Source organism: Trichechus manatus, unplaced genomic scaffold, assembly GCF_000243295.1.
Source record: "Trichechus manatus latirostris isolate Lorelei unplaced genomic scaffold, TriManLat1.0 scaffold00185, whole genome shotgun sequence".
In the NCBI taxonomy this organism is placed as follows: domain Eukaryota; kingdom Metazoa; phylum Chordata; class Mammalia; order Sirenia; family Trichechidae; genus Trichechus; species Trichechus manatus.
The window spans coordinates 775,569-800,017 of NW_004444121.1; the positions used below are offsets into that span (position 1 = coordinate 775,569).

The window sequence follows — 24,449 nt, forward strand, 5'->3', positions numbered from 1 at the left end:
TTCCCTAGTCTAGTCTTAACAGCCAGATTGACCCCAGGCAGTGAGTAGTTTCTGTGGGAAGAATGAGAGTCAGAACAGGGAAAGGCCAGGTCTCAGGGCAGCAAGTGACCAAGCCAGGACTTGACCCCAGGCCGAGCCTCCTGCACGGTGCTCGTCCACTCACCCATCACGTATCGAGCCCCCACCGGGTGCTGTTCCCTGTGCGGGTTGAAGATGGGGGCAGACTGGCTCACTTTCAGGGAGTCCAGACAGATGGTTACTGGGTCTTGGGTGGGGGCTTCCCCCAAAGCCTGAACAGATGGCTTCGGCCATCTCTGCTGCATAGAACCTGCACGAGGAGCCACCAGGCCTTTCCTGGGAAGACCCCAGAGCCCAGCATGGGAGGAGCGGCTAAGAGGGGGCACTTCCTGGGGGCAGCTGTAAATGTACTATGAGATTGTGCGGCAGCTGGGCACTCTCACGACATGTCCTCAGCCCTGCTGCGTCACAACACACCCACAACCATCTGCCAGGCGGCGGCAGGAGGCCACGGATGGATGCCCAGGAAACCTGGTCCCTGGGCTAGAGGCTGCAGGGTGACCCTGTTCACAGCGAGAGAAGCTCGGGCAGGGTTGCCAGGTCCTTAGGGAGCTTCCCCAGCCCCAGATGCCAGCCGATGTCTACACTGTCTGCCACACAGGAGGCAGGAGCAGCCCCTTCCTGGCTCAGCTTGTCTCGCCAAGCGGCCTTGGGCAAGACCCCACTTCCTACTGCCCCTCCCCGCCATATCCTTGGGAATTTTCAGTGCCCCAAGGACTCCCAGGGCTGGTTCTCCTTCCTGGAACTGCGGAGCGCTGATCTGCTCACACATGTGCAGGCAGGAAGCCCAGAAATCAACACGCTGGAAGGAGCTCCAGCCAGTCTCTCTTGGGAGTGGGTGTATAAATACCCCAGCTCTCTAACCCCCGGATGGGATGGCGCTGAGGCACGTTTTCACCGTCCCCCCATTCCCCTGAAGAAGCCAGCACCTGTAGCCCACTCTGGCAGCTGGCTCGATGGCGCTCCTGGGCGAGAGCCCTGCCCAGGCAGGTGGACTGTGGGGTGTCCTCCCTGCTGTCCCAGGGTGCTCCCCGGGGTTACACAGTGCCAGAAACAGCAGGCCTGCCCGCCTGGGTGGAGTTCTGATCCTGGTCTGACGCTTCCTGCTGTGTGATCTGGGCATATGGAGACTCAGTTTCTCCCCCCGGAATGAGGGGGGCAACAACTCCACTCTCCAGGTCCAGAGTGGGTGGGGGATATGAGGCAGCGGTGAGGCGTCCAGACCATGTCAGGCACAGGGAGCATCGAGGAGACCTGTCAGATGACCCAGTGGACACTGAGCAGCCCCTTGTGAGGATGGGGACTCCAGAAAGTTCTTCCTCTCCCTGAGTCGGCAGCTCCAGGCCCAGTGGAAGGGCACACTGTGTGCCTTGTCTCCAGAGCCACAGGGTCCCTTCTGGCCAATGTGCTCCCGGGTCTAACGACAGCGGAAGATGGTACCGTCCTCCCCACCTCCCCCCACCACGCGCGTCAGTGCCACGTGCTTCCTGGAAGTGGGATCCCCGACCGAAGCCTCAGACACCACAGCTTCCCAGCTCCCTGCTCTGTCCTCGGTCCCTCCTGCTCCCCTCTAGCTTCAGAGTGACAACATAGCACCGCCTCAGAGCTGCCCCAGAATTCTGTGCAGGGAGTGAGGTTTGTCGGAGAAGAAACCTCAGTGGGTCGTGCTTGGGTGGAAGGATGAACTACAAACTTTGGAGACTTGGCTGGGGCTCGGCCAGGGGCTGCCGGCACGCCTGCCAGTGGGGTCACCAGGATCGTGGTCAGGGACATCCCATCGACCTTGTCCAGACTTCCGTGACACAAGATGTCACTCATGGAGGCTTTTGTGGGCAGGCTTTTGAGGAACAAGAGGAGGAGGCTTTTTCAAACGTCCCATGGATCTCCAGACCCCGCGGGGGTTCGGGGTGGCTGAGACCCATGGTGCGGGGGCTCGAGCAGCTGTTCTGAGAGGGGCTGGAAGCCAGGACCGGAGAACGGGCAGGGTCGGGGGAGACCCTGGGAGGAGTAATTCTGAAGAGTCACAGGGACAGACACACACACCTAGACCCAACCTTGCCGGTCACCAGGCCAGACGTGTACTGTGGGGTGTTTCTGTTCATGCCCCATGTGCTGAAACCACCACCTGAGTTGGGGGGCCCGGGGGCTGGGCAAGCAGACACAGGAAGCCAGGCAGGGTGCTGAGGACGAGGTAGGCTCTTTAATGGGGAACTTATCAAAGACACACAACCACACAGCCAGGGCCCCCAGAGCCCAGCCCAGAGTAGGGGGAGCACTGGGGCTCTGCTCCACCCGAGTTCTCCTGTTCTCCTAGTGCCAAGGGGTGGGGCCGCCCACAGAGGGAGGGCAAGACTAGGGATGGGCTATGATCTCAGGTCACAAGGAAAAGCGCAGGGACCCTGGACCTGGGTGGGTGCTGCCCTCTGGGCCTGGTCAACAGCGTGGGAGGGGGTGGGCAGCCCAGAAAAGAAGCTGCAGGGGGGAGGGGAGGAGAGGGCTGGGCTGCGGGGGCCTCAGGGGTGCCGGTCTGGTCTGCAGGGGCAGTAGAAGGCCGGGAGCCTTGGGCCCTAGGTCCCCTCGTCTCCCGCGCCCCAGCAGGGACCACGCAGGGGCGGGCAGGGGCAGGCGGGGCTGGCTGGCTCAGGCCTGCCCCTCCAGGGCGCTCAGGTGCACGCTGGGCAGGCGGAACCAGGAGGGCGGCAGCTCCTTGCTGGAGCTGTCCTCGTGGAAGCGGATGTGCAGGAAGAAGTCGCCCGTGTAAAGGAAGAGGAGGGCCCCGAGGCAGGCCGACTGGCCCGACGGCTGCACCTGGTGGGGAGGAGAACCGGGCGTCACCCGGGACGCAAGCACGGACCCAAAGCCAGCGGGAGACCACCGAGACCGCAGGACGCCGGGGCCGGGCGACGGAGCAGAGAGGCGTCCTTGCTGTGCCGCCCTGGGTGAGTGGCTGTGCCTCTCTGAGCCTGATTCCCCGTCTTTGACCTCCCGGATTGTTTGGGATTCACCCAGCTCAGGATGTGGGACATAGTGTGGGGATGCGGTTGGAGGGGCCAATGTGGGGGGGAGGGGAATAAAAGTGGAGTCATGAGGCTGGGGTCGGGATCTGGGCAGAGGGCGGGGCCCAGGGGCGGGGCTCGGGAGATGAGGGCGGGGCCTGGGGATGGACCCATAGGGCCCGTCGGGGCAGGGGTGACAAAGGCCGTAACAGACAATAACATCACCTGGACCTAGGGGTCACTGAGCCCCGCCTGTCCTAGGCACAGCTCTGAGCTGGTTTATCTCCTTTAATCACCGTGCGGGCAGCGTTACCCTCACCCCTGCTCCCTGCCGAGCACACGAGGGGCGGAGAGGCCAGCCCGCTCCAGGCCTCCCGTGAGTCCCCGCAGCGAGCCAGGTGGCGTCAGAACGTCACCGCACGAGAAGCCACGTGTCAGCCCACCGCCGGGACGGGATGAGCCCGGGGAGGCGGAGGATGGGCCCGGGTGGCGGGGTCGTGGTCACTCACCGCCTCCAGGTGGAAGGTGCTGGAGCCCACGAAGGAGACGGCGTCGCGCAGGTCGTAGCTGTGCACGCCGTTCTGGTGGTCCTGGTAGGGGACCACGGTGAGCGCGAAGGGCCCCACGCTGCGCGGGCTCCGGTTGGTCAGCCGCACCTCCAGGCGCACCGGGTCGCCCACGCTGCAGGCGGTGGCTGCCTCCTGGTCACACGGCTGTCCATCCACCAGCACGTCTGCAAAGGAGCACAAGATTGTCAGGGGCTGGCACTCCTCCCGGCCACCCCGTCCTTTACCACCACGGCTGCCTGCACTCTCAGTCAGGTGGGGGACTCTGGGCACGCAGGGGACCAGAGCTCTAAGCCCAGGGCCCTGCCGGCTCAGGAGCGCAGAGGGCCTGGTGTCATGGGGGATCAGGCAAGGCCTCCCATGAGCTCCTGCTGAGCCCACCCCGACAGCAGGCCTGGCCAGGCCCCCAAGGCTCTGCAGAGAGCCTGGCTGCCGGCAGGGAAGGCCAGGGAGAAACAGACTTTCTGGGCTGCGTCATGGAAGGGGCCCCTGTGATGGCTCTGGGGAAGCCAGCAATTCAGCCATGCAGGCACCGACATCCACGTCCACTTAACCCACACCCGGCCCCACGGCCTGCCTTGCCCAGTTCCCTTGGAGCAGTCACGGAGCACCCTGGGGTTGTGGGGGGGCACTAGCCTGGATAAGATCCGGGGGTCTCAGAGCAGGGAGTGTTCCAGGCAGGGGAAGAGGGGAGGGTCAAAGCTAGACGGTGTCATCTCCACTCAGAATTCTCCACAAGAAGCCCTGTGGTCCATTGCTCCTAAATGTCCTCACTAGACCAGAGCCACTGCAGGGGTGGGGTGGGGGTATCTGTGGGGCCTGATTTGGGCCCTGGGGGAGGGGCGAGCACCGGCTGGGATCTGAGAAAGGGCCTCCCTCCTTAAGGAGCACAGGCTTGCCCCTGCCCCCTCCGTTCCCAGTCTGTTCGCTCAGGGACACTTTGATCCACTGTGAGGTCGGCAGGCTGGGTAGCTGAGGTACCTGAGCTGTGCTCCAGGAGCTCTGGCGTGTGGGGGAAGATAGGCAGGGGCTCACCAAAGGCCAGAATGTGAAAAGCGCCCAGGGTTAGAAAAAGCAATGGGCACCCGGGAGCAAATGGCTGGTGGAGAGAACAATTACAGGGTGGGTGCAGCGTCCTGAGCTGGGCCCTAGAGTGGATGGGGCTGTGGGGGGCATCCCGGGCAGAGCAGGAGGAATGACAAATCAAGGGAAGGGCAGCCACCCCTGGAAGGAGTACAGAAGGGCTGAGAGAGGGCTGCTGAGATGGGGAGGGCTCTGGGTTCTGGGGAACCAGGTACTTATGGGGCTAGGCTGCTGGAAGCAACTTCTTGCTGAGCTGGGCCTGTGGGTTCAGGACACTGACGGAGCGGGTGGAGGATGGTTTGAAAGGGGCCCAGCCAGTGAGAGTCCCCATCCACCCTGGTGCCCAGGCGGTTCCACACCCCTCCCCCCCCCCACTTCACCCACTTTCCTCTGGCTCTGCCCCTCAAAAGCACTATAGACCCCTACCTCACACCATACACAAAAATGGTAAGAGCTAAAACCATAAAACTCCTAGAAGAAAACATGGGGGTAAATCTTTAGGACTTTGTATTTGGCAATGGATTCTTAGATATGACACCAGAAGCACAAGCAACAAAAGAAAGAATAGATAAATTGGACTTCATCAAAATGAAAAAATGTATGTTCATCGAAGGACATTATCAAGAGAGTGAAAAGACAACCCTACAAAATGGGAGAAAATATTTGGAAATCATATATCTGATAGGAGTTTAATATTAAAAAACACATAAAGAACTCACAACTCAACAAGAGGACAGACAACCCATTCTAAAAAGTGGGCAAAAGACTTGAACAGACATTTTTTCAAAGAAGATATACTCATGGCCAAGAAGCACATGAAAAGATGTCCAACGTCATTAATTACTAGAGAAGTGCAAATCAAACCACACGCTTCACACCCACTGAGATGGCTACTGTAAAAAAAACAAAACAAACAAAAAAAAACACAGAACAAAAATAAGTGTTGGTGAGGACATGGAGAAATTGGAACACTTTTTGCATTGCTGGTGGGATTGTAAAGTCATGCAGCCTCTGTGGGAAATAGTTCCGAGGTTCCTCAAAAGTTAAACATAGAGTTATCCTATGATCCAACAAGTGCACTCATAGGTACATACCCCAGAGATGGGGAAGCAGTGACTCAGACACTTGTACACCACTGTTCTCTGCAGCAGTGTTCACAATATGAAAAGGTGGAAACAACCCAAGTGTCCATCAGCGAGCGGGTGAATGGATACACAAATGTGCATACATGCAATGGAATATTACTCAGCCATGAAGACAAACGAAGTCCTTACACACGGTATGGCACGGAGGTACCTTGACAGCATGATGAGGGAAATGAGTCAGCACAAAAGAATAACTATTGTATGATCCCACTTAAACAACAACTATCTGGAATAGGCAGATGCATAGAGACAGACAGTAGGTAAGTGGTTACTATGGATCAGAGGGTATGGGGAACACGGAGCTTGGCTTCCTGAGCACAGAGTTTCTGTTTGGGGTGATGAAAACGTTTTGTAAATAAAAGATGGTGATGGCCGCACAGTGCTGTGGAGATAACTAATGCCATTCAATTGTACAGGTAACATGGTTAAAATGGCAACTTTTATTTTACACATATACATTCTGGAGCTCTTGTAATGCAGTAGTTAAGTGTTCGGCTGCTAACTGAAAGGTTGATGGTTCAAACCTACCCAGAGCTCTGCAGGAGAAAGGCCTGGCAGTCTGCTCCCATAAAGATTACAGCCTAGAAAACCCCATGGGGCAGTTCTACTCTGTCACATGGGGTTGCTGTGAGTAGGAATCCACTTGACAGCACCCAACAACAACAACGTATATATTTTACCACAATTTTTAAAAGGTAGGGGAAAAAAAAAAACCCAAAACGCTACTCTTGTGCCCTCTGGGCTCCGATGTGTCTGCCCTGGGCTCTGGCCTGTACACCTGAGGGCTGGCAGGGACACTGCGGGGCGAGGAAATGGCCTCCATCGAAAACTACAGTGACTTTTATGGTGACCCCTCCCTCTGAGGATCCCAGGATGAGAGACTTGTGACCCCAGGTGCTGAGAACCGCCTCCTCCTGTTGTATCCTCCCTACGACCCTCAGAGGCAGGCCTGAGCTGGGGAAGGCTGATTTGCTGGACTACAGGGTGAGGTCGGTGCTGCCCCGCTGGCCGACCCTCCAGGACCCCATACACTGGAGACAGGAAGCAGGCGCCTGCAACATTAGTGTTCTTTACGGCCGAGCGTCAGTGATCAGGTAAAACAGCGCTTACGCAATTGGGGTCTGCTGTGTTCTTATTTTGCCGTTTAAAGAAATCAATGCGTGCTTTGTGAGAAGGTCAGTAAAAACAGATTAGCAGGCTGGCCTCTGCCACCAGGCGGGAAGGCTTCTGAGCCTGTTTGTCAGAAGGACGCTCTGGGTCTGATTCACTCCTAGGAGGTGGGCGTGGGGGGGGCAGCCCCTCCCCTCCCTTGGGAGTCCTGAAGGGCACAGTTTGGGAGATGTGAGGGTGTGGCCTGCCCTGGAGGGGGACTAACAGAGCCTCCCCACAAGGCCAGGTGGAGGCCCTCTGGCATTTGCATCTGCTTGGAGGACTTCCTGCAGGCAAATCCTGGATGAAGGAGGTGCTGGCGGGTCTGGGGCCCGAGGGGGTCTCCTTCCCCTCGCCCTCCACAGGCCTGGCCTCAGTCAGTGTTTGCTGAACAGTGAGCTGAGCCCCGTGTCTGAGTAAAAGGGGGAGAAATGGGGAGGGCAGGTGTCCGAGGGGCATGGGGCGGGTTCCATCGAGGGAAAGGCTCTGTATGAATCAGGGAAGGGTGGCTGCTCCTTCCGCCTCCGCTGCCCTTTCTCTTTGCAGAGAATTGTGTGCGCTGCTGGGGTGGCCTCGGGCCGGCCTGTCAGTTCTCCGCAGACTGCCAGCCTGTGGGTGGGACCTGCACCCTGTTTGATCCTCCCCTGGCCCCGGCTCTGCATGGCCTCCTGAACAGTGGGGAGGGCAGACAGCACAGATGGAGTGTGGGCCCGCTCTCCCCGGGAACACAGCTCCTGGTGGGAATCTTCCTTTTCCCTTTCTCTGTTAAGACAGGTAGGAGGGGCTGTGGCCCCCAAGGGCAGGCCAGGGTGGCAAGGGGCAGTGGACAGCGCTGGACCCTAGCTGGGCACAAGGCCAGGCTGGGGCCTTGGTGACAACTTGACCTTTCTTCCTGGGAGCGGCTCTTCACCAACCAGAGCCTCCTTTCCCACATGTGCAGATCTGGGATACGCGTGAGGACCCGGGTGGTGGGGGGCAGACAGAGGTTCGAGGCTGGCCAGGGCCTCCCCGCCCCCTCCCCCCGCCACCTGTGTCCAGGCACTCCTCGGCGGGGCGGCGGGATCTGACCCCCGGCATCTACAGTGGTTGTTATTACTCTACCATGAGATTAATTTCCACCCAGTTTCTTAAACTGTGGCCCAAAGACCCGGGAGAGACTGGCCCGGCATTCAGGAACCCAAGGAGCGCTGGTGGAGCTGTGGGTAAGGCGCTCGGCTGCTAACGGAGGTCAGCGGTTTGAACCCACCCGCAGCTCCTTCCATGGGAGAAAGATGTGGCAGTCTGCTCCCATAAAGATTACAGCCTTGGAAACCCTATGGGGCAGTTCTCTGTCCTGCACGGTCGCTATGAGTCGGAATCAACTCGACAGCAATGTGTTTTGGAATATTTTCGGAGGAATCACCCCCTCTGAGCCTCAGTTTCCTCATCTTTATTTATGTTTTTCACTGTTGTGCTTTAAGCGAAAGTTTACAATTCACGTTAGTCTCTCATATAAACATCTATACACACATTGTTATGTCATCCTAGTTGCTCTCCCTATACTGTGACAGCACACTCCTCCTTTCCACCCTGGATTTCCTGTCCCTTTCTGCCTTCTCATCTCACCTCCGGACAGGAGCTGCCCATTAGTCTCATGTATCTACTTGAGTTAAGAAGCATACTCTTCAGGAGTATCATTTTATGTCCCATACCAAAAAAAACAAAAGCCACTGCTGTTGAGTCGATTCTGACTCATAGCAACCCTATAAGACAGAGCAGAACTGCCCCACAGAGTTTCCAAGGAAAACCTGGTGGATTTAAACTGCCGACTTTTAGTTAGCAGCTGTAGCACTTAACCACTACGCCACCTTATGTCCCATAGTCCAGTCTAATCTTTGTCTGAAGAGTTGGCCTCGGGAATGGTTTTAGTTTTGGGCTAACAGAGAGTCCAGAGGCCATGTCTTCCAGGGTCCCTCCACTCTCAGTCAAACCACTAAGTCTGGTCTTTTTACTAGAATTTAAGTTCTGCCCCCCACTTTTCTCCTGCTCCGTCAGGGACTCTCTGTTGTGTTCCCTGTCAGGGCAGTCATTGGAGTTTCCTCATCTTTAAATGGACTGTGGTAGACTCCCTTCCAAGGGGCTTTGCGGGAGAACTGGAAATAGCATGTATGCAGGCAGGCAGCCCAGGGCCGGCGCAAGGGCCAGGTCAGGCGGCAGTGGCCACGCCACGGCTTTCCTTGCTCTCAGGACTGGGGAGTGCAGGACGGATAATCGGTCCTGCTCCTGTCCCCGCCGGCAGGCACTGCATGTATACAGCTTCTCCAGGGACCTTCCCCACCCGGAAGGACGGTGTGAATGTTGATGGGGAAAGGGGCTTGGGGTCTCTGGGGATGCTGCTCAGAGGACAGCTGCAGCAGGGACGGTCATCACAGCCTCTCTCAGCTGCTCCAACGAGGGACCAGGATGCAGCCTCCGAGGCTGCTCAGCCCCCACCCCCATGTCCCTGGCCTGCAAGCTGCTGGAGCACCAGGGCCTCAGGTGACAGATGCCCTGCCCAGGGGGTCACGAGGCCAGGAGGGGAAGTGACCACCCAGTCCCAGCCTGGGACTCCATCTCCTGACCCCCACAAGGTGGCCCCCTGCCCTTCCTTAGAGCTGCTCAGCGGGGCAAACCACAGCTGGGCCCAGGATACCTCATCCATGGGCGGAAACCTCGGCCTGTGGTCCTGCAGGGGACAAAGACCTGGGGAGACAGAACGGCCACTCCTCGATGGCCAAATCCTGTCCCAGGAGGGCTTCCTGAAGGCCCCCAGGGTGGTGTGGGAGACAGGATGTCCACATCCTGGCCCGGGGGCTGCTGTCATGTGGCAAAGGGACTTTGCAGATGTGATTAAGTTAAGCGTCTCTGGATGGGAGATGATCCTGGATGATCCCTGTGGGCCCTAAATGTAGTCACAACGTCCTTATAAGAGAAAGAGGGCATGGGGAGGGATATTGATTGACTGATTGAGAGAGATGCTCCGATGCCAGCTTTGGAGATAAAGTTTGGGCCCAAGGAATGCAGTGGCCTCTAGAAGCTGGAAAAGGCAAGGGAATGGATTCTCTCCGGAGCTCCAGAAAGAACGCAGCCCTGCCGAGTTCTAGAATCCCGACCTCCAGAATGTAGGAGAATGAATTTGGTTGTTTTTAGCCACCAAGTGTGGGACAGCTACAGAAGCTGTCTTGGGGGGGGGTAGCGGTCAATGGACGCGGTGGCACCCAGCACTCCCAGGCCCTCCAGGAGGAAGACCAGCCAGGTGCTCAGGGGAACCAGGCTCTGAGTCTGACCCTCTGGGCCTCTCAGGCAAGATGCCTGAATTGTCTGAGCTGCGGCTTTGTTGCGGACAAAGGTGGCCTTCCTGGCAAGGCGGCTGAGGTTGTCAGCCTCTGAGAGACAGGCCAGACAGGGAGGAGGCGCTCTGGAGGCTTCAGAAGCCCCGCTCCCAGGCTGAGGCGCCAATTCATCCAATAAGCATTTACTGCCCACTGAGTGCCAGGAATGGAAACCCTGGTGGCGCAGTGGTTAAGAGCTACATCTGCTAACCAAAATGTTGGCAGTTTGAATCCACCAGGCGCTCCCTGGAAACCCTAGGGGGCAGTTCTACTCCGTCCTATAGGGTCGCCATGAGTCGGAATCGACTCGACGGCAATGGGTTTGGTTTTTTTGCTTTTGGCATGCCTGGAATGGGGTGCCACCCTGCCCCCGGCAGCTTCCAGGGCCAGAGAGACCCCTGTGCACTGGAAGTTCCCCTCCAGAGCCTGCACGCACAGCACTGTGCCCAAAGCGCTCAGCACTCACAGGTGGGCTGACATGGTGCCCACCTGACATCTCCCCTGGCACCTGACAGGCCAAAACGGAGCTCTCACGCCCCTGCCATCCCCAGGGTCCCCATATAAACGGGGTCCCACCAGTGGGCGGAGGTGCGGCCTCACCCCTAGAGGTCAAGCTGAGTCCTCTCCACTCGTCACCCAAATCCAACCCACCTGCGTGTCGGGTCTGCACAGCTGTTCCCTTCTTTCCACCCCAACCCCTAGCTGGCCAACATGGTCTCCATGGAAGCCGGCCACTGCCTGCCAACAGGCCTCCCTGTGGCCACACTCTGCTGTGACCCATTGCCACACACCAGCTGGAGGGGTCATGTGAGACTGCTGATGGATCGCGCCACTGCCCTGCTCAGCCCCTCCCCCACATCCGCCACCCAAGGTCTCTCTTCACACTCAGATTAAAAGGGAGGATCAAATGCCAAGCTTGACTCTGCTCTCCAGGGCCCTACACAGCCCTGAGCCTGGTCTCACTGAGGCCACACTGCTGCATTGCCTCCTTGCTGACCCTCAGGTGAGCCCAACTCACCCGTGCCCCGGGGCCTTTGCACCTGCCACCCTCTCTTCCTGGTCCGACGGCCCTCAGATCCTGGTGCAGCCGGCTCCTTTCTGAGGTTTAACTCCTGGCTCAGTCCTCAGAGGCCTCCCTGCCCCGTCACTCTCCCAAACTCACTCATTCATTCAGCCTTTCCTTTCTTTCTTTCTCATAGACCTCACCATCTGATCTGAAATTATCTTGTTTAGTCAGGCACTTAATAATTAAAAAAAAACAACAACTCATTGCGGTCAAGTCAATTCTGACTCATAGCGACCCTATAGGACAGAGTAGAACTGCCCCATAGGGTTCCCAAGGAGCGCCTGGTGGATTCGAACTGCCGACCTTTTGGTTAACCACTATGCCACCAGAGGTTCCACTTAATGATTAGCACCGAGAAAATTGGCACCAGCCTGTCTTGTTCACCAGTGTCCAGAACAGGCAGGCACTCCACAGGCCTCATTGTGGTTCATGTTGGCTGAATGAATGAGTGAGTGAGTAAATGAGTGTCTCTGGGGTCAGGTGCCTAGGTTCATATCCCAGCCCCACCACTTGCCAGCCCGTGCCTGGCCCTGTCCTGCCTCCAGAGCTCTGCCTGTCCCCAAGAGGGGGCCGGAGCCGTGTCTGTACTGCGCCTTCCCCGTAGCTGTCTCCAGGCCCCGCATCTGCTGCTTCCCCACGCTCTGGGCTCGGGCCCCCCAGCCCTTGCGTTCAGGGAGGAGCATTTGTGCAGGGGAATCTCACGTTGTATGAGATCTCCTGGGAGCAGATTAGAGCCTCTTCTCGGAAAGCATTAAATCCGTGAGTGGCTCATCCTCCCTCCCCTCTCCCGCTTCCCTTTCACACTAAACACCAGCCCGAGTCACGGACTTCATTTTGTCTGGCCCCAAATTCCTCCTGAAAATCTCTGCCACGTTTATGCTACAGCACGTCGCACTGTGCAGAAACACGCGCTAAAAATAGAAGCCAAGATGAGGACGCTGGGCAGTCCGCTCTGGAGAGGCAGGCAGAAGGGGCCAGGCGGCGAGACAGGGCTCATAGGACTCGGGGTCTGCGCCCCTGGGCAGGTGCGGTGGCTGACCCAAGGCCCCTCTGGGGGTGGACAGCGTCCCAGGCAGCCCCCACCCAGCAGGCTGAGGCCCCTCCTGTGGTCCTCACAAGCATCCGAGCATCGCACAAAGCATCAAACCCGAAACCAAACCTGTTGCTGTCCAGTCGATCCCAACTCATGGCGACCCCATGTGTGCAGAGTAGAACTGCTCCACAGGGTTTTCAAGGCTGTGACCTTTCAGAAGCAGATTGCCAGGCCTTTCTTCCACAGTACCACTGTGTGGGTTCGAACCACCACTAACTTTTAGGTTAGTAACTGATGGAAAATCGCTTGTACCACCCAGAGGCCTGCAGAGAGCCTGGGACCCTTTTATCCATTCTGAGTCTGAGAAGTGATGCAGGTGCCCAGGCCTGACTGTCCCACCCCTGCACCCTGCTCTGGGCCCGACCCGGCCTGGAGGGTGTTCGGGACAGTGGGCGTGACCATCCCAAAGAGGATGTTCAATGCCCCAGGAGGCTCGCACCGGGCCCCAGTCGTCTACCTGTCCGTTGTCCTGGCTCTTGGAGTAGGCTGTGGGGCTAGAGGCCCACTTGTGGGCAGGGGCTCACCGGCCAGGCTCAGTCTCCCCCGGCTCCCCCACCAGGGCTGGAGCAGCTCAGTTTTCCTTGCTGCTGGAGCTGCTCTGACTGGCTTAGGGCTCCAGGCTCCTGGTGGCTGGAGGGCAGACACACGGCTATTTTTAGGCCTGCCTCTCTGGGCTCTGCCAAGGCTGCTCGTACAGCAGTGCCAGGATGGAGAGGGGCCGGTGGCCTTTCTCGGAGCTGCAGCTGTCTCTGCCGTTGGCTCTGCACAGAGGGAGTGGTGTGGGAGCTGGGGCTCCAGGCCGGGGCGCACGGACACTCCTGGCACCCAGGTGACGTTGCCGATCGGCCCCAGTGGCCAGGAGCTTGGCATCAGTCCACGGCAGTGGCTGGAACTGCACTGGACTTGTCCAGGTGAACCTTCCTGGCTGCACCCCCGGAGGTCTCAGGTGTGCTGGGAAGGTGATTCTGACGGCAGGTCCAATGCATAAAGCGCCTCTTTCCTGCTCAGAGTGGGCTGCAGAGAGGAGCGCAGGGACGAGGAGGGGAAACGGGAGGGTGACTTCTCCAAGGCGGTGGAGCTACACAGTAAGGCTCTCCTAGGTGGCCAAGGCAAACCTGGAAAACCTCAGCCAACCCCAAGGTCACACTCGTGTACAAAGCACCTTTGAGCGGCAAAGAGGAATGACTACTGGATTCCTTGCTCAAGTGGCTTATTCCAACAACTGCTCGTTTTTCCTTGCAGACAGTGCGCCTGGGGCAAGCAGTCAGAAGATTTATCCCCCCCAGCACACGCCCTCCCCACCTCGCCCTTGTAGCCTTCAGATGCAAATGTCTAATTTTGGTGAAAAGTTTTTAGAAGGCTCAAGAAGGATGCCATGTGGATCAACGCGTTCAAGACCAGGGATGTCCAACGTGAATCATGTTCTCGTGGCCCCACCAGGCTTGCTTCGGTGGAAGCCTATTTACATTTCAAATTTCACAGCACACAGGCGTTTTTCTAGTCGACATAAATCTTCAATGGGCCTAAATTTTAGAGCCAAATTTGTTTCGGGCAAGGCTTGGCTTGGAAATTAATCAAGGAGCCTTGTCACTCTCTAGAGGAAGCAAAAGAAGTTTACGTGGAAAGAAAAAAGGACAGCCAGAGCCTCAGGTGTGAGAGGAAGACTGAGCCGAGGGTCCTAGTGGTGGGTCTCACCTACCGGTCCTCCGGGGATGCCTGCCTGCCATTCTTGGGGCGGTGGGGGGGCAGGGGCAGCTCTAGTATAAAACCCGGTAACCAAAAAAAATCAAACCTGCTGCCGTCAAGTCGATTCTGACTCATAGTGACCCTAGAGGACAGAGCAGTACTGCACCATAGGGTTTCCAAGGAGTGGCTAGTGGATTTGAACTGCAGATCTTTGGGTTTGGAGCCGAGCTCTTAACCACTGTGCCACCAGGGCTCCTAAAACCCTGTTAAAAAAAGAAAAAAAAAAAAAAAAACCTGTTGCTGTCGAGTCAATTCCGACCCATAGTGACCCTACAGGACAGAGCAGAACTGCTGCACAGAGTTTCCAAGGAGCCACTGGTTGATTCGAACCGCTGACTTTTTGTTTAGCAGCTGAGCTCTTAACCACTGCGCCACCAGGGCCCCTAAAACCCTATAAGTACCTATTAAATAATTACCATTAAAAAGTGACAAGCTTTCTCTAAAGCCAGAGGTGTCTCAACCAATCAGACAAGTTTTCCTTTTTACCAGTGAGAGCCAAGCAACTGACCTCTCTTTGGCTGTTAGGAAGCCCAGAGCTGCACACGCAGACAGACCTCGAGCACCATGCTGGCCCCGAGGAGCTGCATTTTAGTCGCCCCTCCACACAGACACAGACACACACATAGAGACACGCATACACACACAGATGCACACAAACACGTACACAAACACATACACAGATGAACACAGACATGTACACACACAGACATATGCACATACACACACACAAAGACACACACAGATGTACGCATACACAGGCAAGCACACACACAGACATGCACACACACTCACACACACAGATATGCACACAGACACACACACAGACATGCACACACACACACACAGATATGCACACACAGACACACACACAGACGTGCACACACACCCTGCCTCCACTGTTTGCCTGCTCCTCCTAGTCGACCAACCCTTCTACAGGACTTCCCGGGCCCCATCCTGAGTGGTCTGAGCCACCTTACTGTAGACTGCCAGAGGGCTTAGCGAAGGGCCAGAAGCAGGGATGAGCCCAGGAGGTGGGGGAGGGTGGTCCGAGAGAGGGCCTGACTGTGAAGCAGCAGTGCAGGGCTGGGGGGCGGCCATCGTACACCGCCCCGCCTCTTCCCCATCATCCCCACTGCCCCCGCCTCTGCAAGCCCCCTGTCTGCTGGGCAGGGTCCTTTCTGTTGGGGTGTTGAAGCTGAAGCCAGGCTCAGACTTAGAGCCACCTAGGGGTATAGAGTTAAACGTCGGGGTGCAGGGCGCCCTTGGTCTCCCCTGGAACCAGTGCCTACTCGGCTCCCCGACGTCCACGGGGCCTGCTTGCCTCCAGGGGACCTGAACGGCGACAGACACAAGCTCCTTCCCCCCTCGCAGTCGTTGGCTGTGCGGCTGTGTGGGCCTGGCGCTCCGTCCGCAATCCACCAAGCGGCACAAGTTCCTAGCAGTGACGGAGGCAGCTAATTAGCGTACAAGCCAGCCGGCCTCATCGGCTCCCTCGGCATCCAGGAGGGCCGGGCTGGGGCCCGCGTGTGTAATTACCTTCACGTGGAGAACAGCTTCTGAGGCGCCATTTGGCTCTCCTGGGTAAATAATTTACTTTTACAACTTTTCATTAAAGATTAAAGAGAATTAAATTAAAATTAAGGCAGAGCACAGGTGGAGAGGAGGCCTGGGCAGGTTGGAGGCCCTTCTGAGAGGGTGCTCCTGCTTCCAGAGACACCCATGAGCTCCTGGCCCGGACACGGGTGATCTGGAGGCGTGGGGAGGGCCGGGCGCGGGGAGGGAGTGCTGCTTCAGCCAAGCGGCTTCCAAGCCGAGCCTGCTGAGTCCCAGGCCCGTTGTGGACCGGCCACGCGCTGACCTTGAACAATGGAATGACGTACGTCGAAGACCCCGGACAGTGAGTTGGGGTCTCCCAGCCTCCCCCTTGGATGCCCTCCAAGGCCACCAGGCCAGGAGTCTGGGCCACATGGTCTCAGGGCTTGGTGGCTCCGAGCTGAGGGTGAGGAGGGAGACTGGCACTCAGGCATGGGGCCGAGGGCCTGGTGAGCCCTGGGGAAGTCTGAGCTCGAGCCCTCTTCTACTGATGGGTACAATGTGTGCGCCCACCCAGAGCGTTGGCATGTGGGTAAGTGATGTGTCCCGGACGGGGCTGAGCCTGACAAATGTGATGGTCAACAGAGGCCCCCGACTGTGGTTCAGGGCGCCCCAGGGCCACCTGTGGGTGGGAGTGACTGGGTGCCCTGGGGGAGAGCTGGGAGTTAATCCTCACCCGCTCACGCAGGCTCCAGCACATCCTACAGTTCGGCACGTGCAGGTGGCAGCATCGTCACGACGGTTAGGACAGGTCAGGGAGGCTGTGCAGAGCTGGGTGCACTAGACTGCCCCGGGACCGGGCAGCAAGGTCTGCTCACCAGAGCAGTCCCCTAGTACAGGAGCCCTGCGGCCCAGGAGCCCCACAGCCCTGGGCTGTGTTGTGCTGGTCGGAGCTGCTTCCTCGGGACAACAGAAACGAGGGCAGATGAGCCAGGAGGAAGCAAGAGCTTCTGGGTGGAGTGGGAGTCAGCAGACCAGGGTGCGGGCTTTGGCCAGCACTTTCCCTCTAGGCTGAATTTACACATCGCTACCACGGAAACAAGATACACTAGCGAACCACAGCCCACCTTCTGGGTGCCAGCCCCATGCCACATGTCCACATACCTTCCCTTAATATTCTCAACAATGGGCCACGAAAGCCACAGTCATCCTCGGCGAGGGGTACAGCTGCTGTGGTTTAAAGAGACGCAGGGGCTGAGCAAGATTTTGAATCCAGGCCTCCCAGCAATGGAGCCTGTGCACCCCCTCGTCAGCGGCTCCTAGCGACGCCCGCATTTGCTGCCACTTGCGCCCCCACCCTCTGCACTGGGCCCTGTACCCTCTTGGTCTGCCCTGTACCCTCTCGGTTGGCGTGCACCCCCAGCACTGCGCTCTGAGGCCCTGCTCACACGCCCCAGTGAGAGGCCTTCTCTGATCTTCCCGAGAACAGCCTGGGCTTGAGAAGGCTCTGGCAGCTCACAGTTACAGTGAGTCCCCACTCCCCAGCAGTGTGCCCGCGCGAGACTGAGCTCTGGCCAGTGAGGTGGGAAATGACACCTCCCAGTCCTAGCCCATAAACACATCCCTCCTACCACCCCGATTTAGGGGCAGAGGGGAGAGCTAGAGGGGGCGTGGCCACAGGATGGGCATGGCCAATGGATGGGTGGGGCCAATGGAGGGGTAGGCTTGGAGGATGAGGTAGACTCACAGGATGGGTGAGGCCATGGGATGGGGTGGAGTCACAGGATGGGTGAAGTCATGGGATGGGTGGGTGGGGTGGCAGGATGGGGCAGAGTCAGGGGATGGGCTGGAGTCCTGAGATGGGTGGAGCCATGGGATGGGTGGGGCCATGGAGGGGGTGGAGTCATCAGATGGGCAGGGCACAGTACGGGTGGGGCCTGGGTGTCCCAGTGAGCTATAGAAAGGCCACGGGAACAGGAGACCAACAAAATGAGGCTGCTGCTTGTTCCCTGGATTTGAGGGCTGTTGGTTTCAGCACTTTTTGGGGACGTCTACAGGCCTTCAGAGGGCATCTAACCGAGCCCCCCTCTCAGGAGACAGCGTGAGGTCCAGCAGCCGCTGACACCCTCCATGCTGTGAACTGGGGCCGCTCGGCCCTGGAATTCGGCTCCCCTTTCTCTGCCGGTGACACGGGGCCACCTTTTGCACGGGCATCTCTCCACTCGCGGAGACAATGACTATATTAAGTCCTTCTTCTTCAACCTTCTCTTTTTGGACAAGCACTTCAGAGGACTGAAGATAAACCAAAAGACAGAAGCAGGAGGAAAAATGGAAAATATGCCTGCTGGCTGGTCGCATTATGCAAAGACATCTTTCTGAGAACAGCAGAGAATTTAAAATGACTCCTCTGTCCCCAAGCAATGTCTCCACCACTTCAATCTCTCATTTTTCATCTCCTCTCAAGCCTATCTAAATAAAGGAAGAATTCCCTGGCCTGGCAGGGCCCCTGCACTTCTCTACTGCTCTGCAGCTCTGCCTCCAGCTCTGCCCTCCACGCGATCCAACCTGGGGGCAGATCACACACAGGGAACCCCTGGACCCTGCCTTTCCTAGATGGAGAAACTGAGGCCGGTGTGGGGACGGTCGTGGGGGTCAGAGAGGGAGGGGGAAGGGGCCTGGTGGCGGGTTTCACGTTGTCAGGTCTTCGCTTGTTGTTGTTAGGTGCCGTCAAGCAGCTTCTGACTCACAGCAACCCCGTGCGACAGGGTAGAACTGCCTCATGAGGTTTCCTAGGCTGTAATCTTGAAGGACACAGATCACCAGGTCTTTCTCCCTGGGAGCCACTGAGTGGGTTCAAACCACTGACCTTTTGGTTAGCAGCCGAGCACTTGACCGTTGCTGTTTCTTGTCTCCGCCTGGGAGATACCCCCTTTTGTCTGTCTGTACACTGAGCCCCTCCTTCCAGGCAGCCTTCCCTTCCGGCGCCTCTTGGCTGCACTGGGCACCTGTGCCTTGGTCGTGATGCCAGCCCTCCTCCACCGCCTCCTGGCAGTGCCCTGAGGCCGGCACTCAGTGCGCCTCCCTCATGCCCCAGCATCCACAGTCCGGCTTTGCTGACCTTACACTGGGCAGTGGCGGGGCCAGGCCTGGACACCAGGTATCTGGACAGCCACGAGGAAGAAGATGTAAAATGATCCTAAAAGCCTCGATGGTCCTGCCCCCACCCCACCCCACCCCCGCCGTTGGGGAGGCCTGGGGAGCAGCCCTCCCGCCAGGGCTTCTCAGCTGCTGGACCGCCTGCCCTTCCTTGACCATGGCAGCCACTACATGCTCACCTGTGGCCCGGGGCCACATCTCGCACACTCACCTGTGGCCCAGGGCCACATCCCAGGCCCTGTCCATGGCCCCTCCGCAGGAAGCCTTCAGAATGGCCATCACAGCCCGGCCCCAGCCCTGGCCACCCTGGATGTCCCCTCCTGTCCCTGCTGGTGTCCCCTGCAGACTAGGAGTCTCAGCAGGCAGAGACAGAGGCCCATGCATCTCTTGCCCAGTGAAGGCATGAATGAGTGGATGCGTGGAGTGAATGGATTTGCATAGACCACACAGGTCCTGCAAACCCTCGCAGCAGCAATGCCTGCAGCAGCAATGCCTACAGCAGCACTGGCGCGCCCTGCACCTGGTGCAGTCTCCGTGCTTTAGCCCTCTTATTTTCTGCTTTGAATTTTTTTTTTTGGACACCATGTGTTTTCATTAATGGAAGCATGCTGAGTGTGTTTAAATTTTTGGATGGTAGTATGGATTTTAAGAAGTATTATTTGGGAATACATGGGTCCCACAAACCTCGGGGGATTCTTGGGCACCAGGATTGGTGGATGCCTGTCTGTCCCACTGGTCACGTGTAGCAGGATGTATAGCGACACGCACACAAAAAAATCCAAACCCATCAGGGCTCACTATCACAAGGAAACCACAAATATGCTTACAAGGCTTATCTAGCTGTAAAAAAAAAAAAGACAAAAAAGACAAAATTTTTACCCGATCATACTTCCTGAATGCACTACCTCACATTTAAGGCTGATACCCCAGCTATTTTGCTTCAATGAACGTATTTTTTGCCTATCACCATTACACAAGTCCCCACTGGAGGGCACCAAATACTTTTAGTGAGAAAAGTAGCATCCCAGGAAACCTGAGAGCCAGAAAAAGTGGGTGGGATACTGTGTGTCCCATGGGTAATGAATGGGTTAGATGACTATTCATGTAATCCTCACAGAGTCCTGTGACTGTTGTCACACCCACCTGATGGACCAGCACAGTTCTAGTCTGTAATACATGGGGTCGCCAGGAGTCGAAGTCAACTTGACGGCAATGTTTTGTTTTTGTTTGTTTTTTTTGGTTTAGGTGCTCAGTAAATGTCTGCTGACTGAAGCTCCCTCCATCTGAGAGGAATGCCGAGCCTGGAGCAAGAACATTCCACGTGTACTCAAGAGGTGGCTGCTGGCCCTGAAGCCAGGAGGTCCTCCCAGTGGTTAACATGTGGCCCTGCCTGAGTAGCCTTGTTCTTTTTAAACAAATGTGGTCCCAGGGATTGTGGGTGGCACCAGGATGTCCTTTGGAGAGGAGTGCAATCAGAAGGGGAATTAAAAACGAATTCATCTTTGTCCTCTTCTGCCCAGAAGGAGGTCCTGTGATATGGAGGTGGCCAAGTGCTTGGACATGGAATGTCAGCATCCACTTGTCAAGGCCAGGGTGGCTAGAGGCGCCCTGTCACCCTGGACTTGCTAGCTGAATCCAAAGCGTGTGCCAAAGTCTGCCGTGGTCAGTGGGCAGGGTGTTTGTTGAGGAAGATGGAAGTGCGCCATTTTGCTTTGAGTGGGAGTGGAACTCACTTTGAGCACTGATGGTAGGAGGTGCTTCCTAGCCTCTTATTTGATGGGAAGGCTTCCTCATGTCCAGAGCACATGGGGTTGCCATGAGTCAGGATCAACTCCATGCCAACAAGTTTTATTTTGTTTTGTTTTGGTATCATTATCAGCAGCATCACCACCGCCACCATTGCAGAAGAAGAACAAAAAACTCAGCTTGATTCAAATATTGACTGCTTCAACATCCTAGCTCTTGTGCTGGTTCTGGGGCTACAGAGGCAAGGGGCTCTGTCCTTGCCTTCAGGAATACTCAGGCTAGAGGGTGAGGCAGACACAGAATGGGTCAGTAACAGCCCTCCAGCCTGGGACAGTCAAGCCAGGTGGGAATGGGAAATGCAAACCCAGGACAGGCACACCAGGCACCAGGGAAACATCATTCAAATATTTATTGAGCACCTGCTATGTGCCAGACTTCCTGAGGGAGGGGCTCTCTGGGCTGAGGCCTGAAAGATGATAGCAGTTATCCTGGGTGGGAGACAAGAGGACCTGTATGGGAAAGACTCGGGACAAGATATCCTGTTTTGGAGGGGAATGGGAGTGGTGGGGATAACCCAAGGACCTTGATGCCTTTGGAGTTTGCACTGTCAGGACAGCAGTGCCAAGGAACGAGGCTGGACAGGTGGAAAACCTGGATTACGTCACCAATCAGCCAAGTGCATTATGGAAATGGCTCAGAGTCATGGTTGGCACGTCTGACTCATGGGTCTTCTGACAAAGAGTGCGCTTCCTCCTTGTCCCCCAGAGGCTCCTGCTCAAGCATCTGTGGACCCAGAGAAGATCATGGGCGGGCATGGGCAGCCTTAACCTCCCTGGAGCTGAAGCCACAGTGCTGTGTACTAGAGGGGGTGTCTCTGTTCTCCATCTCCTCCAACTCTACACTGACTTTGGAGGTGGTAGTGATGCTGCTGATAACGATACCAAAAAAACCCAAACCTGTTGGCATTGTGTGATTCCGACTCATGGCAACCCATGTTGTTACAAAATAGAGAACTGAGTGTCGTAGAGTTTTCATGGCTGTAATCTTTATGGAAGCAGATTGCTAGGCTTTTCTTCTGTGGCACTGCTGGGTAGGTTTGAACCACCAACTTTCAGTCAGTAGCCAAGAGCAAACTGTTTGTGCCATCCAAGGAGCTTGCGTGATAATGATAGCGGCTAATGTTTACTGAGATCTTTATGGGCCAGGTACTGCTCTAATCCTGATGATACTATGAATTAGGAACTATTATTGCCCCCTTTCACAGATGAGGAAACTGAGGCTCAGAGAAATAATGACTTGCCCAGGCTATACAGTAAATGGCAGAGCTGGAATTTGAACCCAGGTGGTTGTTTAAAAAAAAAACCTTAGCAGTGGTAATCTCATGGGGGAATGGAAGGAAAAGATGGGCAGGACTACCATTTACTGAGTATTTAGTGAGTTCCTGACACTACAGCAGGTGTTTTACCTACATCATCCCATGGAATCCTTGCCCCCATCCTAGGGGTTGGGAACGAACTTCACTCCACAGGAAGAAGGCGAGGAGTGGGGGGACAGCACCTTGGCTGAGGCCATAGGTGCAGGTGCAGGCGTGTGGCTCCAGAATCCCTGACCTGCCCCCACACTGCCAGAGCTGGGATGCTGGGGCCCAGAGAAATGCCAAGAGGGCAGACTCTGCTTCCTGAGGTGGGCTGCACAGTTTCCTCTGGCAAAGAACAAGGAGTGAGGGAACTTGGAGATTTTCCAAACAAGATTGAGAGGGGTGAACTGCTGTTCTAAACAAAAGCCATGGAGTATTTCTGAAGGCACCCCTCTCTGGGAGATGACGGCTAGGAGCAGACACAGGTGCTGGGTCCCTGGGGAGGAGGAGCACATTCTGGAGCCAGAGTGGCTTTCAAATGCTCCCATGAGGCCTGTCGCCAGCATCATTACCGTCACCAAGAGAAACTACCACGCATCCACCCATCCATCCATCCATCCATTCATCCACCTATCCCTCAGTCTGTCTATCCATCCACTCCTCATCCATCCATCTATCCATCCATCCAACCCACCCAACCTTCCATCCATTCCTCCCTTGGGAGCTGGATAGAAAAGACATGTATATATCTTACAAACTCAAAAATAGTAAAGGCCAAGCAAGCAACATAGTGGTGGTGGTGGTGGTGGTGGTGGTGGTGGGGTGAGATGTCTGTGTTGACAGAAGAATTAGGTGATGTCACATGTGGATCTAAGGGACAGGCACTACATGATGCCCTGCTGCTCGGAGCCATGGAATCACCCAGACTACACAACAGAATTGGTGTCTTCATTCCACCAGTGTCCCCAGTGAGAGCCAGCAAGGGTCCTAGCCAGAACCTCTGTGGCTCATGACATCAGTGGGATGTGGAGATATCCCCCAAGCTGCTCAGGGCCTCGTTTCCCTTAGTGGGTGAGCGTCTGCTAATTCAGGGCCTACTGTGAATTAGGTGTGGAGATGTCAATGAGACTCAAACTTTTAATATAGGTATTGTGTTGTTGTTGTTAGGTGCTGTCGAATTGGTTCTGACTCATAGCGACCCTGTGCACAACAGAATGAAACAGTGCCCGGTCCTGCGCCATCCTCACGATCCTTGTTATGCTTGAGCCCATTGTCGCAGCCACCATGTCATCCATCTCGTTGAGGGTCTTCCTCTTTTTTGCTGACCCTCTACTTTACCAAGTATGATGTCCTTCTCCAGGGACTGGTCCCTCTAATAACATATCCAAAGTACGTGAGACATAGTCTTGCCATCCTTGCTTCTAAGGAACATCCTGGCTGTACTTCTTCCAAGACAGATTTGTTCGTTCTTCTGGCAGTCCACGGTATATTCAATATTCTTCTCCAACACCACAATTCAAAGGCATCAATTCTTCTTGGGTCTTCTTTATTCATTGTCCAGCTTTTGCATGCATATGAGGTGATTGAAAATATCATGGCTTGGATCAGGTGCACCTCAGTCTTCAAGGTGACATCTTCGCTTTTCAACACTTCAAAGAGGTCTTTTGTAGCAGATTTGCCCAATGCAATGTGTCTTTTGATTTCTTGACTGCTGCTTCCATGTGTGTTGATTGTGGATCAAGTAAAACGAAATCTTTAACAACTTCAATCTTTTCTTCATTTATCATGATGTTGCTTATTGGTCCATGTCTTAGTCATCTAGAGCTGCCATAACAGAAACACCACAAGTGGATGGTTTTAACGAAGAGAAGTTTATTTCCTCACAGTTAAAGTAGGCTAAAAGTCCAAATTCAGGGTGTCAGCTCCAGGGGAAGGCTTTCTCTCTCTCGGCCTTCTCATCAGTGTTCCCCCAGATTAGGAGCTTCTCCATGCAGGGACCCTGGTCCAAAGGACGCGCTCTGCTCCCGGCACTGCTTTCTTGATGGTATGAGGTCCCCCTGTCTCACTGCTGACTTCTGTCTTTTATATCTCAAGAGATTGCCTCAGGACACAAACCAGTCTTGTAGATCAGGTCCTGCCTTACTAACACAACTGCCACCCATTCTCCCTCATTAACATCATAAAGACAGGTTTACAACATACAGGAAAATCACACAGTACCAGGACTCATGGCCTAGCCAAACTGATACACACATTTTTCGAGGGACATAATTCAAACCATGACAGTCCAGTTGTGAGGATTTTTGTTTTCTTTATGTTGAGGTGTAATCCATACTGAAGGCTGTAGTCTTTGATCTTGATCAGTAAGTGCTTCAAGTCCTCTTC

General features: G+C 55.9%; 1 protein-coding gene across 1 annotated transcript in view; it reads right to left on the reverse strand.

The window, feature by feature from the left end:
• Window positions 1-2,718: 2,718 nt before the first annotated feature.
• Window positions 2,719-24,449, reverse strand: part of TRAPPC9 (trafficking protein particle complex subunit 9) — a 618,989-nt gene continuing 597,258 nt past the window's right edge. Inside the window, exons 22-23 of the mRNA XM_004387359.3 lie at window positions 3,584-3,807; window positions 2,719-2,886 (exon numbers count right to left, since the gene is read on the reverse strand). Coding sequence (XP_004387416.1) covers window positions 2,719-2,886; window positions 3,584-3,807 — 392 coding nt within the window. The remainder of the gene's footprint in view (window positions 2,887-3,583; window positions 3,808-24,449) is intronic.